The 17,264-nt window shown below is 38.4% G+C and overlaps 1 protein-coding gene across 2 annotated transcripts in view; it reads left to right on the plus strand.

The window, feature by feature from the left end:
• Nucleotides 1-17,264, plus strand: part of LOC149779216 (uncharacterized) — a 106,819-nt gene that overhangs the window by 71,041 nt on the left and 18,514 nt on the right. For both annotated transcript variants that reach the window (XR_016415589.1, XM_089939785.1), the window contains exon 14: nt 11,305-11,479. Coding sequence is in view for 1 of the 2 variants with exons in the window: in XM_089939785.1 (XP_089795911.1) it covers nt 11,305-11,479 (175 nt within the window). In the remaining variant the exon portion in view is untranslated. The remainder of the gene's footprint in view (nt 1-11,304; nt 11,480-17,264) is intronic.

Consider the following 17,264-nt stretch of genomic DNA (forward strand, 5'->3'; position numbering starts at 1 on the left):
GAAGGATCAGATTCTTTACATTGTCATAGGCCTTTCACATGGTAATGCAGGATCAGCTTCTTGATACTGTCACAAGCCATTTCACATGGTAATGCAGGATCAGATTCTTTACACTATCTCAAGCCCTTCCACATGGAAATTCAGGATCAGATTATTTACATTGTCCTAGCCCATTCCATTGGTAATGAAGGATCAGATTCTTTACATTGTCATAGGTCTTTCACATGGTAATGCTGGATCAGATTCCTTACACTATCTCAAGCCCTTTCACATGGTAATGCAGGATCAGCTTCTTGACACTGTCACAAGCCCTTTCACATGGTAATGTAGGATCAGATTCTTTACACTATCTCAGGCCCTTTCACATGGTAATGCAGGATGAGATTTTTTACATTGTCATAGCCCTTTCACATGGAAATTCAGGATCAGATTCTTTACATTGTCTTAGGCCTTTCACATGGTAATGCAGGATCAGATTCTTTACACTGTCTCAAGCCCTTTCACATGGTAATGCAGGATCACATTCCTTACATTGTCATAGGCCTTTCACATGGTAATGAAGGATCAGATTTTTTACACTATCTCAAGCCCTTTCACGTGGTAATGCAGGATCAGATTCTTTTATATTGACATAGGCCTTTCACGTGGTAATGCAGGATCAGATTCTTTATATTGTCATAGGCCTTTCACATGGCAATGCAGGATCAGATTCTTTACATTGTCATAGCCCTTTCATGTGGTAATGCGGGATCAGATTCTTTATGTTGTCATAGCCCTTTCATGTGGTAATGCAGGATCAGATTCTTTTTCACATGGTAATGCAGGATCAGATTCTTTATATTGTCATAGGCCTTTCACATGGCAATGCAGGATCAGATTCTTTACATTGTCATAGCACTTTCATGTGGTAATGCAGGATCAGATTCTTTGCATTGTCTTAGCCGTTTCACATGGTAATGCAGGATCAGATTCTTTACATTGTCATAGCCCTTTATTGTGGTAATGCAGGATCAGATTTTTTTTCATGTGGTAATGCAGGATCAGATTCTTTATATTGTCATAGGCCTTTCATGTGGTAATGCAGGATCAGATTCTTTATATTGTCATAGCCCTTTCATGTGGTAATGCAGGATCAGATTCTTTTTCACGTGGTAATGCAGGATCAGATTCTTTATATTGTCATTGGCCTTTCACATGGCAATGCAGGATCAGATTCTTTACATTGTCATAGCCCTTTCATGTGGTAATGCAGGATCAGATTCTTTGCATTGTCTTAGCCCTTTCACATGGTAATGCAGGATCAGATTCTTTACATTGTCATAGCCCTTTAATGTGGTAATGCAGGATCAGATTTTTTTTCATGTGGTAATGCAGGATCAGATTCTTTATATTGTCATAGGCCTTTCATGTGGTAATGCAGGATCAGATTCTTTATATTGTCATAGGCCTTTCACATGGTAATGCAGGATCAGATTCTTTACATTGTCATAGCCCTTTTGCATGGTAATGCAGGATCACATTCTTTACATTGTCCTAGCCCTTTCATATGGTAATGCAGGATCAGATTCTTTGCATTGTCTTAGCCCTTTCACATGGTAATGCAGGATCAGATTCTTTACATTGTCATAGCCCTTTAATGTGGTAATACAGGATCAGATTTTTTTCATGTGGTAATGCAGGATCAGATTCTTTATATTGTCATAGGCCTTTCATATGGTAATGCAGGATCAGATTCTTTACATTGTCATAGCCCTTTCGCATGGTAATGCAGGATCACATTCTTTACATTGTCCTAGCCCTTTCATATGGTAATGCAGGATCAGATTCTTTGCATTGTCTTAGCCCATTCACATGGTAATGCAGGATCAGATTCTTTACATTGTTTTAGCCCTTTCACATGGTAATTCAGGATCAGATTCGTTACACAATCTCAAGCCCGTTCACATGGAAAGTCAGGATCAGATTCTTTACACTATCGCAAGCCCTTTCACATGGAAATTCAGGATCAGATTCTTTACACTATCCCAAGCCGTTTCACATGGTAATGCAGGATCAGATTCTTCACATTGTCTTAGGCCTTTCACATGGTAATGTAGGATCAGATTCTTTACACTATTTCAAGCCCTTTCACATGGTAATGCAGGATCAGATTCTTTACATTGTAATAGGCCTTTCACATGGTTATGCAGGATCAGATTCTTTATATTGTCATAGGTCTTTCACATGGTAATGCAAGATCAGATTCTTAACATTGTCATAGGTCTTTCACATGGTTATGCAGGATCAGATTCTTTACATTGTGATACGTCTTTCACATGGTTATGCAGGATCAGATTCTTTACATTGTGATAGGCCTTTCACATGGTTATGCAGGATCAGATTCTTAACATTGTCATAGGTCTTTCACATGGTAATGCAGGATCAGATTCTTTACATTGTGATAGGCCTTTCACATGGTTATGCAGGATCAGATTCTTAACATTGTCATAGGTCTTTCACATGGTTATGCAGGATCAGATTCTTTACATTGTGATAGGTCTTTCACATGGTTATGCAGGATCAGATTCTTTACATTGTGATAGGCCTTTCACATGGTTATGCAGGATCAGATTCTTTATATTGTCATAGGTCTTTCACATGGTAATGCAGGATCAGATTCTTAACATTGTCATAGGTCTTTCACATGGTTATGCAGGATCAGATTCTTTATATTGTCATAGGTCTTTCACATGGTAATGCAGGATCAGATTCTTAACATTGTCATAGGTCTTTCACATGGTAATGCAGGATCAGATTCTTAACATTGTCATAGGTCTTTCACATGGTAATGCAGAATCAGATTCTTTACATTGTGATAGGTCTTTCACATGGTTATGCAGGATCAGATTCTTTACATTGTGATAGGTCTTTCACATGGTTATGCAGGATCAGATTCTTTACATTGTGATAGGTCTTTCACATGGTTATGCAGGATCAGATTCTTTACATTGTGATAGGCCTTTCACATGGTTATGCAGGATCAGATTCTTTATATTGTCATAGGTCTTTCACATGGTAATGCAGGATCAGATTCTTAACATTGTCATAGGTCTTTCACATGGTAATGCAGGATCAGATTCTTAACATTGTCATAGGTCTTTCACATGGTAATGCAGGATCAGATTCTTTATATTGTCATAGGTCTTTCACATGGTAATGCAGGATCAGATTCTTAACATTGTCATAGGTCTTTCACATGGTTATGCAGGATCAGATTCTTAACATTGTCATAGGTCTTTCACATGGTTATGCAGGATCAGATTCTTTACATTGTGATAGGTCTTTCACATGGTTATGCAGGATCAGATTCTTTACATTGTGATAGGTCTTTCACATGGTTATGCAGGATCAGATTCTTAACATTGTCATAGGTCTTTCACATGGTTATGCAGGATCAGATTCTTTACATTGTGATAGCCCTTTCACATGGAAATTCAGGATCAGATTCTTTACACTATCCCAAGCCGTTTCACATGGTAATGCAGGATCAGATTCTTTACATTGTCTTAGGCCTTTCACATGGTAATGTAGGATCAGATTCTTTACACTATTTCAAGCCCTTTCACATGGTAATGCAGGATCAGATTCTTTACATTGTGATAGGCCTTTCACTTGGTTATGCAGGATCAGATTCTTTACATTGTGATAGGCCTTTCACATGGTAATGCAGGATCAGATTCTTTACATTGTCTTAGGCCTTTCACATGGTTATGCAGGATCAGATTCTTTATATTGTCATAGGTCTTTCACATGGTAATGCAGGATCAGATTCTCAACATTGTCATAGGTCTTTCACATGGTTATGCAGGATCAGATTCTTAACATTGTCATAGGTCTTTCACATGGTTATGCAGGATCAGATTCTTTACATTGTGATAGGTCTTTCACATGGTTATGCAGGATCAGATTCTTTACATTGTGATAGGCCTTTCACATGGTTATGCAGGATCAGATTCTTTATATTGTCATAGGTCTTTCACATGGTAATGCAGGATCAGATTCTTAACATTGTCATAGGTCTTTCACATGGTAATGCAGGATCAGATTCTTTACATTGTGATAGGCCTTTCACATGGTTATGCAGGATCAGATTCTTTATATTGTCATAGGTCTTTCACATGGTAATGCAGGATCAGATTCTTAACATTGTCATAGGTCTTTCACATGGTTATGCAGGATCAGATTCTTTACATTGTGATAGCCCTTTCACATGGAAATTCAGGATCAGATTCTTTACACTATCCCAAGCCGTTTCACATGGTAATGCAGGATCAGATTCTTTACATTGTCTTAGGCCTTTCACATGGTAATGTAGGATCAGATTCTTTACACTATTTCAAGCCCTTTCACATGGTAATGCAGGATCAGATTCTTTACATTGTGATAGGCCTTTCACATGGTTATGCAGGATCAGATTCTTTACATTGTGATAGGCCTTTCACATGGTAATGCAGGATCAGATTCTTTACATTGTGATAGGCCTTTCACATGGTTATGCAGGATCAGATTCTTTACATTGTGATAGGCCTTTCACATGGTAATGCAGGATCAGATTCTTTACATTGTCTTAGGCCTTTCACATGGTTATGCAGGATCAGATTCTTTACATTGTGATAGGCCTTTCACATGGTAATGCAGGATCAGATTCTTTACATTGTCTTAGGCCTTTCACATGGTTATGCAGGATCAGATTCTTTACATTGTCATAGGTCTTTCACATGGTAATGCAGGATCAGATTCTTAACATTGTCATAGCCCTTTGACATGATAATGCAGGATCACATTCTTTACATTGTGCTAGCCATTTTGCATGGTAATGAAGGATCAGATAACAAAATAACAAATAACTGAAATTTCAATTATAAGACTCTAACATTATTTTTTCTCAGTTTATTGTGGTATAAACTGTCAGTTGCCAACTCACACAGCTTACATAATGCCCTTCAATAAACTCATAAAAAAGTTACACTCTTAACACATTAACCCCGGAGCATTTGGTCATTTTCGTCTGAAAATTGAGTAGGAACACATTTTGAAAGCTATTTCTGAATAGACTCCAAATTCCCGGTCATCTTTCAATAACATACTGTCAGTTGTGTTAGAAACATCGTTTTTCATTGGCTATTTGACTCGTGCATGAGCAAAAGGGTAACAGTTCATACCGGTTTGCCTTAGATCTGAGAACAAAAAGTCTAAAGTCTGGACACAAAATCGGATTCCGACCACGGGCAAAGTTTGGGTTAAGAAAAGGTCGGGTCAAAAAATGAGGTTTTTCTATCTGTATTTTGTAGTGCAACTAGATATTCCAGATTATTTGGTATCATTCTAGCATTACATCTGTCTACCTTTCTATAATACCACCCACTTTAATGTATCATGCATGACTATGATGCTACAGAGCTCGGCAGTAGGCTGCTACCTCCTACCCCATAAAGTCGTCACTAGGGGTTAATGTGTTAAATATTTTTATTGTGACTAATATAGCAAACATTATATAATTGATGTATCCTGCTGTCCTGCAGCACAATTACCAATGACAGCTCACAACCAATGGTGTCTCTGTTTTTTTCTCACACTCTCTCAGGCACATAAATAATGAACTGATTATCAGCTTAACTTATTATGCAATAAATAAACTTTCCTCAGACATCTTTTCCATCATCTTAAACCATGGGTGAAAATCCATTATGCGTTCTTTTAATATATGGCTGCTTGCACTACAAATTTCTTATTTCTTATGAATATACATGAACTTGTTTTGCCACATAGTGTGAACCCATGTAACATTTTCACATAAAGTCGGATAAACAAGATGGCAGCAATCGCTTAACCGGCTTGAAGCTGCTGTTCCGTTTTTTAGTACTGTTTTCACGATATTTGTGCTTGTTGCCTGTTTTCATCTACATTATTGTGTTCATTATGTATTGGCTGTTAAATTCGCATGTGTTTCTTCATCTCCTTGTTTTGGAAATGAGAACAATTAGACTTTTTCTGAGCTGTCTTGCTCCACTGTCTTTGAACAAACTGCCATCACGTGATACCAGTCAACCCATTTATGCTACGATGGACCCTCATTAAATTGCTTTAAATGATCACTCCTTGGCTCTCTACACTACATCGTGCTCTAGACTAAACTAACTAGGACTACATTCATCATTACCTAAATGTAAACAGAAGCGGATAAAGAAACGTTGTTTCAAAGCTGGCCGGCATAGAACAGGAAAAAGAACTCCAGTTATCTCCCCTATTTCGGCTCAACAATTTAAAAAATTTTGACCGTTAATTTAGATAACCTAATTCAGATCCCAATTAATTCCTCAACCTTTGTGTCAACTATCCAAGAGATATATCTGCTTATTGCATTATTCAATGCCCATTCAGTAGGACCACCGGAAAAGCGCACAGAAATAGTTAATTTTATCAACGACCAGAATATTGACATCTTTTTCCTGACAGAAACATGGCTAAAAATGTTAGGCGATGAGCCCAAGTGTGTGGATCTAACACCCACTGGTTACTCCATCAAGTCGTTCCCCCCGTAATTGTCGCGGAGGTGGAATTGCTGTCAACATTCAGTTTCGACTACACATCGTTTGAACTAGTCCAAACCACAAACACACTGGAGCAAAGGTCAGTCCATTTTTTCTGCCTATACCACCCTCCTAGTAGAAAAAACAAGCTGGCTGACTCTGTCTTTTTGGAGCAGTTTCCGAATCTCCTGAACTATGGAAATTCGATAGGTGGCAACCTGATTATTCTTGGAGATTTCAACTTTCACTTTGACTGTCCCAGAAATGCAAATACATCAAAACTCATAAATTCCATTAATGTTTTCAACCTCAAACAATCAGTTAACCAACCCACCCATAAACATGGTAACATTTTAGACTGGATTCTTCATAGACCTGATGATAACATTCTACGGTCTTCCCTGGTATCCCATGACCTTGCATCAGATCACCTCTGCATTATATGCCATCTTGATGTATCAGTCTCTAACCCTCCACCTTTATCTGCTACTAAGAGAAATCTCTGTATGACAAATAGAACAAAACTAATGCACGACATCCAAGCTAACCTAACAACTTGCTTACTTCCTACCGCAGAACAACTCAATAACTGCCTGCGTTCATTGCTTGACAAACATGCCCCAGCTACCAAGTGCAGAGTATCAATTCAAAAGTGTTCTCCATGGTATAGCAGTGTTAGAGACCAGCTTCGCACTGCTAAAAGAGACCGCCGTAAAGCTGAGAGGCTTTGGCTTTCCACCAGACTCACTATTCATAAGCAAATCTATGAAGCTGCTAAGAAGAATGTCACAAATGTAGTCCATGCAGCGAAATCAGCCCACTATACTACTAAGATCATGGAAAGTTCCAGCTGCAAAGAGCTCTTCGAGATTACTAACAAGCTAATGTCAAGGAACAAATCTACACCACTTCCAACTACCTTCTCTCCAGTCGACCTTCCTTACATGTTTGCAAATTTCTTCCGTGACAAAGTACAAACCATTAGAGATAAGCTTGACACCACAATTTCAATTTACTCATCGTCACCATACAGTTGGGATACAGAATTTGAGCGGCAACCATTAGCAGCATTTGAACCTGTCTCTATGGATTTTGTACCTACAATCCTGATGAAGAGTGCACCAAAGTCATGTGAACTTGATCCAATTCCAACATCACTGCTGCTTGAGTGCTTAGATCCAGTATTGCCTTCACTAACTGATGTTATTAATACCTCTCTCATCTGGGGAATTCCCATCATTTTTCAAAACTGACATTGTAAAGCCTCTGCTGAAGAAACCAACACTAGACCATAACAATTTAAGGAACTACCACCCAGTTTCTAATCTGCCATTCATATAAAAAATCTTAGAAAAGGTTGTTCTATCCCAGCTTGTATCTCATCTAAATTCAAACAGTCTTTTTAGGAATGTACAATCTGCATATCGCCCTTGCCACAGTACTGAAACTACTCTTCTAAAAGTAGTTAATGACATTCTCTCTGCGTTGGATAGTGGAAAGATTACAGTTCTCACCCTCCTTGATTTGTCTGCAGCATTTGACACAATAGACCATGATATATTACTTCACCGTCTCCAGCTTGTATTTGGCATTCATGATACAGCCATACTGTGGTTCAAGTCCTACTTGGTCAACAGGACACAAATTGTATCTGCAAATGGAATACACTCCAGCCCAGTTGATCTACGTTGTGGTGTTCCACAAGGGTCTGTTCTTGGACCTGTTCTCTTACTTCTGTACATTCATTCGCTCTCAAGTGTCATAGATCATCATCCAGTGTCTCACCAGTTGTACGCTGATGACACCCAAATATACAAATCTAGCCACCCAACTGAAGTTGATGCTACCATCCAAGGTGTAGAGAGGTGTATTTCTGATGTGAAATCATGGATGACATGTAACAAGCTGCAGATGAATGATGATAAATCTGAGGTCATTCTGATCACAACACAAAGACTTTCTCATTCATATCCTTTACCTCAAACAATAAACATCAGCAACATCAACATTAAATTCACACAATCAGTATGAAACCTAGGTGTTACTCTGGACAGTGCTCTCACATTGCACCATGTCATGAACATATGCAAGGCTGCATATCTTGAGCTGAGACACTTCAGCTCCATTCGCAAATATCTTTCAGTTGATGCCACTAAAACTTGTGTAACTCAATTCTGTTTGGCTCATCTGAATATCTGCTCCAGAAACTTCAAAAAGTTCAAAACACAGCTGCTCGGATCATACTTAGAGTACCACGATCAGAGCACACATCCCCGCTGCTCTGTACCCTACAATGGCTATCTATTCGATCCAGAATCAAACACAAAATTTGTTCTCTGTGCTACATTTCACTGTCGGACTTGAGTCCAACATACCTATCTGACCTCACCCATGTGTACACACCAGCAAGATACTTACGCTCCTCTTCTGACAATGGTATACTCATTATTCCAAGTATGAAAGCAAAGTCATATGGTTAACGTTCTTTTGCATACCAGGGCCCAGCAGCGTGGAATGAATTGCCCACTGAACTTATACACAAAGGCACAGTGATCACATTCAAGAGGGGTCTCAAAACTCACTTATTTCTACTGCAAGAATAAACTTAAAGACCTAATAATGTTTCCTACCTTAAATAGTCTCAGCATGTTTATTAATGGTGTTTGTTTTTGTAATCATATCATTATATGTTTTTTTATCTTATATGTGTTGTCTAATGTTGTAAAGCGCTTAGAGCTTCTAAAGATTAGGTGCTATACAAAGTTTTCATTAATATTATTGTTATTATTATTATTATATATTTATGAGAGGTTATTTCCAATGATATATTAGAGATTATTTTATTTTGGTTTGGTGACGATTTACATTTGTGCTCACATATTTATAATAAAATTGGAAAATATTGAACACAGCCATGGGGGAAGTGGAAGTGTGTGATGATGTCTTTATGACTGAACCTACATTTAATATATGACATATATCCAGTGAAATGTAATATTTGTTCAATTACTTGATTAGTATTGGAACAAATTTTCAGATTTGTAAAAATTCTAATTTTGAGAACTCATTGATGTTAGATTTATCCAAGAAGTTACTTTTCCATGTTTAAATTTTTTGAGGATTTGAATTTTTACAGGTTTTGCTATAATATCTTTGGTAACATTTTTAAAAATTAAAAAAAAATGTTTTGTGTCAGAAAATATGAAGCTAATGCAATTTGATGGGCTAACTGCCCTTACAATGAAGCTAATGCAGTTTGATGGGCTAACTGCCCTTACAATGAAGCTAATGCAGTTTGATTGCCTAACTGCCCTTACAATGAAGCTAATGCAGTTTGATGGGCTAATTGCCCTTACAATGAAGCTAATGCAGTTTGTTGGGCTAACTGCCCTTTCAGTGTAGCTAATGCAGTTTGATGGGCTAATTGCCCTTACAATAAAGCTAATGCAGTTTGATGGGCTAACTTCCCTTACAATAAAGCTAATGCAGTTTGATGGGCTAACTGCCCTTTCAATGAAGCTAATGCAGTTTGATGGGCTAACTGCCCTTACAATGAAGCTAATGCAGTTTGATTGGCTAACTGCCCTTACAATGAAGCTAATGCAGTTTGATGGGCTAACTGCCCTTACAATGAAGCTAATGCAGTTTGATTGGCTAACTGCCCTTACAATGAAGCTAATGCAGTTTGATGGGCTAACTGCCCTTACAATGAAGCTAATGCAGTTTGATTGGCTAACTGCCCTTACAATGAAGCTAATGCAGTTTGATGGGCTAACTGCCCTTACAATGAAGCTAATGCAGTTTGATTGGCTAACTGCCCTTACAATGAAGCTAATGCAGTTTGATGGGCTAACTGCCCTTACAATGAAGCTAATGCAGTTTGATTGGCTAACTGCCCTTACAATGAAGCTAATGCAGTTTGATGGGCTAACTGCCCTTACAATGAAGCTAATGCAGTTTGTTGGGCTAACTGCCCTTTCAGTGTAGCTAATGCAGTTTGATGGGCTAACTGCCCTTACAATAAAGCTAATGCAGTTTGATGGGCTAACTGCCCTTACAATGAAGCTAATGCAGTTTGATTGGCTAACTGCCCTTACAATGAAGCTAATGCAGTTTGATTGGCTAACTGCCCTTACAATGAAGCTAATGCAGTTTGATGGGCTAACTGCCCTTACAATGAAGCTAATGCAGTTTGATGGGCTAACTGCCCTTACAATGAAGCTAATGCAGTTTGATGGGCTAACTGCCCTTACAATGAAACTAATGCAGTTTGATGGGCTAACTGCCCTTACAATGAAACTAATGCAGTTTGATGGGCTAACTGCCCTTACAATGAAGCTAATGCAGTTTGTTGGGCTAACTGCCCTTTCAGTGTAGCTAATGCAGTTTGATGGGCTAACTGCCCTTACAATAAAGCTAATGCAGTTTGATGGGCTAACTGCCCTTACAATAAAGCTAATGCAGTTTGATGGGCTAACTGCCCTTTCAATGAAGCTAATGCAGTTTGATGGGCTAACTGCCCTTTCAGTGTAGCTAATGCAGTTTGATGGGCTAAATGCCCTTACAATGAAGCTAATGCAGTTTGATGGGCTAACTGCCCTTACATTTAGCATTTAGGTAGATATCAGTCAGGTGAGTGATCTGTTGCTTTTAGGTTGACTTCAGTATCCTTCTGAAAACATTAGATTTCCATTTGTAAAAAATTTCTTCCCTTTTGTTTCTTTCCTTTTGACAGGTGACCATGTTTATGGTATATTTGTGGCTGGGAATAATGTTACGGGCATGGAGCAGTTTTCATACGGTGATGGTCAATCCCAAAACACAGAAGCTGTGGCACAGACATTCATAAAAGATGCTGAAAAGGTTGTACAAGTTCTCACAGCAAAGTACCCTTTTGTACTGGGAGCTAGGTAAATTCATTTATTTTTGCATCAACTTAAACCTGTTTAGCTTGTCATATTTTTGTCATATTTTTGTTTCTTTGCATGATGCAAAATCACAAAGAATCCCCATTCTCCAAAGGGCAAAGTGAGCTGATGGCCTGGTATCATGATCATATGGGCATTGTTATTCAGGCCAGGGATGAGTGAACTGATGGCCTGATATCATGATCATTTGGGCATCATTATTCTAGCCATGGCTAAGTGAGTTTATGGCCTAGTATGGTGATCAATTTGGCATCATTATTCTAGCCATGTCTAAGTGAGTTTATGGCCTAGTATAATGATCATTTGGGCATCATTATTATAACCAGGGCTAAGTGAGCTTACGGCCTGGAATCAAGATCATTTAGGCATCAATAGTCCAACCAGGGCCAATTGAGCTTATAGCCTAGTATCATGACCATTTGGGCATCATTATTCTAGCCAGGGCTAAGTGAGCCTATGGCCTGGTATGGTGAGCATTTGGTCACCATGTTTATAACCAGGCCCAAGTGAGCTTATGGCCTAGTATTTCTTATCATTTGGGTATCATTACTTTAGCCAGGGCCATTGGAGCTTGTAGCTTAGCATCATCAGTATTTGGTCATCATTATTCTAGTTGGGGCAAGGTGAGCTTATGGCCTCGTATCAGCATTTTATGGTCATCATTATGTTAGCCAGCACCATGTCAGCCTATGACTTAAAATCAACATCATTTGGTTATCTTTATTCTGGCCAGGTCAAATGAACTTATGACCTAGTATCATCACCATTTTGGTCATCATTAAAGCCAATGCCAAGTGAGCTTATGGCCTGGTATAGTCATCATTTGGTCATCATTACTTTAGCCAGTGCTAAGTAAGCTTAGGGCCAAGTATCATTGCCAATTGGTCTTCATTATTCTAGCCAGTGCCAAGTGAGTTTATCGCTTAGTAGCATGATCATATGGGTATCATCAGGGAAGCTTGTAGCCTGGTATCATTAGTTTTTGGCCATTATTATTCTAGTCAGGGCAAGGTGAGCTTATGAGCTTCAGTTGGTCATCATTATTCTAGATGGAGCCAAGTGAGCTTATGACCTTGTATTAGCATTCATTCTAGTCAGTGCCAAGTGAGCTTATGGCCTTTTATCAGCATTAATTCTAGTCAGTGCCAAGTGAGCTTCTGGCCTTGTTTCAGCATTAATTATAGTCAGTGCCAAGTGAGCTTATGGCCTTTTATCAGCATTAATTCTAGTCAGTGCCAAGTGAGCTTATGGCCTTGTATCAGCATTAATTCTAGTCAGTGCCAAGTGAGCTTATGGCCTTGTATCAGCATTAATTCTAGTCAGTGCCAAGTGAGCTTCTGGCCTTGTTTCAGCATTAATTCTAGTCAGTGCCAAGTGAGCTTATGGCCTTTTATCAGCATTAATTCTAGTCAGTGCCAAGTGAGCTTATGGCCTTGTATCAGCATTAATTCTAGTCAGTGCCAAGTGAGCTTATGGCCTTGTATCAGCATTAATTCTAGTCAGTGCCAAGTGAGCTTATGGCCTTGTATCTGCATTAATTCTAATCAGTGCCAAGTGAGCTTGTGGCCTTGTATCAGCATTAATTCTAGTCAGTGCCAAGTGAGCTTGTGGCCTTGTATCAGCATTAATTATAGTCAGTGCCAAGTGAGCTTATGGCCTTTTAACAGCATTAATTCTAGTCAGTGCGAAGTGAGCTTATGGCCTTGTATCAACATTGATTCTAGTCTGTGCCAAGTGAGCTTTTGGCCTTTTATCAGCATTAATTCTAGTCAATGCTAAGTGAGCTTATGGCCTTGTATCATCATCATTTGGTTATCATTATTCTAGCCAGTGCCAAGTGAGCTTATCACCTAGTGTCATCACAGTTTGGTCATATTACATTAGCCAGTGCCAAGCGAGCTTATGGCCTGGTATCATCATCATTAGGACATATATGGTATGACTCTAAAGGGTTGATATCTATAGATTTGTTTTGTTGACACACCTAATCATGAGGCCATGCATCCTTTGAGTGTTTTCTGTCATCCATGTTCTTTTATCAACAAATGCTATGTTAACCTTTTTCTCAAAAACTGCTAAACCAGTTTCAACCAAACTTGCTGGACAGTAACCTGTCATGAAGGTCTTTCAGCTTTATACCAGTCTGCCATCAGGTATGTCCATCATAACTAAATATAGAAAAACTTGTAAGAGACTTCTCAGAAACTGTGCAAAAGAATTGACCAAATTTGACAGAAAGTATCCAAGTATGAAGGGCTTTCAAATTTGTACTAATGGTGCTAATCCACCTTCAGAGATAGCTGCCATTTCTTAAAAAAAAGACCTTTAAATATCTTTATACTGATCAGCAGAATTTTGCCAATAAGCATCCTACTTTCAAGGCATTCAAATAAGCATCTTACTTTCAGGGCATCCAATAAGCATCATACTTTCAGGGCATTCCAATAAACATCCTACTTTCAGGCATTCCAATAAGCATCCTACTTTCAGGGCATTCAAATAAGCATCCTACTTTCAGGGAATCAAATAAGTACCCTACTTTCAGGGCATTCCAATAAGCATCCTACATTCAGGGAATTCCAATAAGCATCCTACTTCCAGGGCATTCCAATAAGCATCCTACTTTAAGGGCATTCCAATAAGCATCCTACTTTAAGGGCATTCCAATAAGCATCCTACATTCAGGGCATTCAAATAAGCATCCTACTTTCAGGAAATTCCAATAAGCATCCTACTTTCAGGGCATTCCAATAAGCATCCTACATTCAGGGCATTCAAATAAGCATCCTACTTTCAGGAAATTCCAATAAGCACCCTACTTTCAGGGCATTCCAATAAGCATCCTACTTTCAGGGCATTCCAATAAGCATCCTACTTTCAGGGAGTCAAATAAGCACCCTACTTTCAGGGCATTCCAATAAGCATCCTACTTTCAGGGCATTCCAATAAGCATCCTACTTTCAGGCATTCCAATAAGCATCCTACTTTCAGGGCATTGAAATAAGCATACTAGTTTCAGGGCATTCCAATAAGTACCCTACTTTCAGGGAATCAAATAAGCATCCTACTTTAAGGGCATTCCAATAAGCATCCTACTTTCAGGGCATTCCAATAAGCATCCTACTTTCAGGGTATTCCAATAAGCATCCTACTTTCGGGGCATTCCAATAAGCATCTTACTTTCAGGGCATTCCAGAATTATACAGGTTATGAAAATCCTCTATCAATTAAGGATGTGTTACTAATCTAGAAAAATTCAAAATCACTCCAACATTGGCTCAAAAAAACATAAGCAGCTTTGAAATAAATTATCACACTGAGTGTGCAGATGGTGATGTTTTTCATGTAATTTTATTATAAAATGTTGTTTGTGCATCCATCTTTACATCTGGAAAAGATTATTAACAAGGTAGTGCTAAAACCCACTAAGGATAGACATTGATGAAATCTTAATATCAATAATACTTTACCTGTCACTGTTGATAAGCTTTACTCATGCAATTGAAAACTGTCAACTATACAAGATGCATCATCCCCGTGTTAAAGAAATTATTAGAACACATGCATCAACCCAGTCTGACCTGCCATTATCAGCCTATGAGCAGTAAAAATTCCTCATTTTCTTTTCTTGGTCATCTTAAGTCAGACATAGTAAAAATACTTACTTGAGGAAAATTACCTACAGTGATGGTCATGCTACATTGGGAATTGATTTTCATTTTAGTGAAAAGTTATTCCTTAATCCTTAATGATCAGTGATAATTTATTTAGTATTTCACTAACGAGCCACTAACCATTGGTTATATCCATTTAATGTTTTCACTTTTGGTTATACTCATTGATGTTGTTTACTGCAGTGAGGGTCCCTAGGTGGCTGAGTGGTCTAAGCCAGTGGCCTTTACAGATCACTGACATCTCACCTCTCTTTGCTTGGGACACTCACACCACATGTGTTTGATGTAAATGAGTGAATGAATGACCCTTTTGTTGTCCAGGGTCTGTCAATACTAGGGGCTTAACAGGAGAGATGATCACAGAAGGAAAATGTTAATACCCTTCCCCAAAGAGGCCTTGCAGGGATGATACAAATTCTTTTCTTTCAGACAAAGCATTAATTAAGGATAGTTTAGTTGCTCCCTGTGAAGAGTCACAGAACATCTATGTCCCTACTTCCTAGTCTTCCATGTAGAGGGATTGTTCTGGGTCTAATACCCCTGTATCCAAGCAAAGATTGGAACATGAAGATGATAATGTCATGTCTGTTATAGAGGATTCTGATGAATTAGTTGATGTTCAGGAGGAGAGGGTAAACTTTCTGCTCCTAGGATCTCCAAACCCCTTATACCAAGCATATCAGTTGTTCAAAGAGGAGATCCATAGTTGTTCAACAAGGTCATAAAGGAAATATACCATAGTCATTCAACAAGGTCATAAATGAAATAAACCACTTTCTTCCCTCTGATATGTAGCCTAAACCTTATGATTGGGTGACACAAATATTCTTTCTAGTTTGAAAAGACTTTTGGGGGCAATACTTAGACCTACATTTGCTTAATTTCCGAAAGAAGGGTATGCAAGCAATGTAGCCAGTATTCCTTAAGTCCACTCCACAACAATCCTACCTAAGATGGAGAAGCTGGAGAATCACAGCACAGCCAGGAAGTATACTGTCTCCCTCTTTCCTAAGTCAGAGCTGGGGGAGATGGAAGATGAGGGTGTCATTTGCGAAACCTCATCTTTCTGCAGTACATCCCTCATAATTTAATACATTTGTATAAGTGCTCTATTGGCCCCCTTTTCAGAGCCTGATTGAGCATGGATGTCTGGTGGGTCCTTTTTATTGTGGAGTGTTTACATCTGCAATTCACAGAACTCCTACCTCTCTCCAGGACAACTATCCTCTTCCATCAGTCAGAAGTAATAAACTTAAAGAAGATTAACACACCTTTTTACATAGAGAACAGCCAGTCATCAGCATCCTACTCTTGGATATTTCTTATCCCAAAAACTGGGGGATGAAAGCACATTCCCTCCTGAAGACACTTTTGCGAGTGGAAACCTTCAGGATGGAAACTGCAGCATTATTTTGAAATTCTGTCATATCCGCAGACTGGGCAGGTTCCATCTCTTTTCAGGACATTTATTAACACATCCTGATTGTTCCTCTGCTCAAAAATTACTGCCATTTGGTCTAGCCTCAGTGCTCAGGGTCATCACCAGGATTAGGGGAATAGCAGGTTTACAATTAATGTTACTGATGATTGTCTTTTCATTAATAATTTTGCTTGATATCACTATGGTGGCCATATTTCTGATCAGAATTTGGTAATTTTTGAAACATAGGTTTATATCATCAAAGTTTCTTTTTTTTTTGTTTTTAAATTTCATGTTGTGTGTTTTTGTAATCTTGTTGAATATGTTTTATGTGTTTTATAAGATTGTAAAGTGTTAGAGCTTTTAAAGATTAGTGGTTTTAAGTCAACATTATTATTATTATTATTATTATTATTATTAACAAATATTTTAGAGCTATGCCTAAGAATGAGGTAGTCATTTATCTGAGTGACTGAGCTTGGCTGATCTGATTTTGATTTCGTTATATAATCATTGTTTTAGACAGATTTCCTAATACTAAGAGCTATAGAGCTATATATATTAATGGGATGGTCTTATATCAGGTTGTACAAGCATGTTACCTCTCAAGTCTTAAGACTAAATTTCTAATCCAGTTTAGATACGAATTGGTAATTAGGATTTGCTTATAATT

Source organism: Sinohyriopsis cumingii, chromosome 17, assembly GCF_028554795.1.
Source record: "Sinohyriopsis cumingii isolate HCF-2022 chromosome 17, ASM2855479v2, whole genome shotgun sequence".
Classification (NCBI taxonomy): Eukaryota; Metazoa; Mollusca; class Bivalvia; order Unionida; family Unionidae; genus Sinohyriopsis; species Sinohyriopsis cumingii.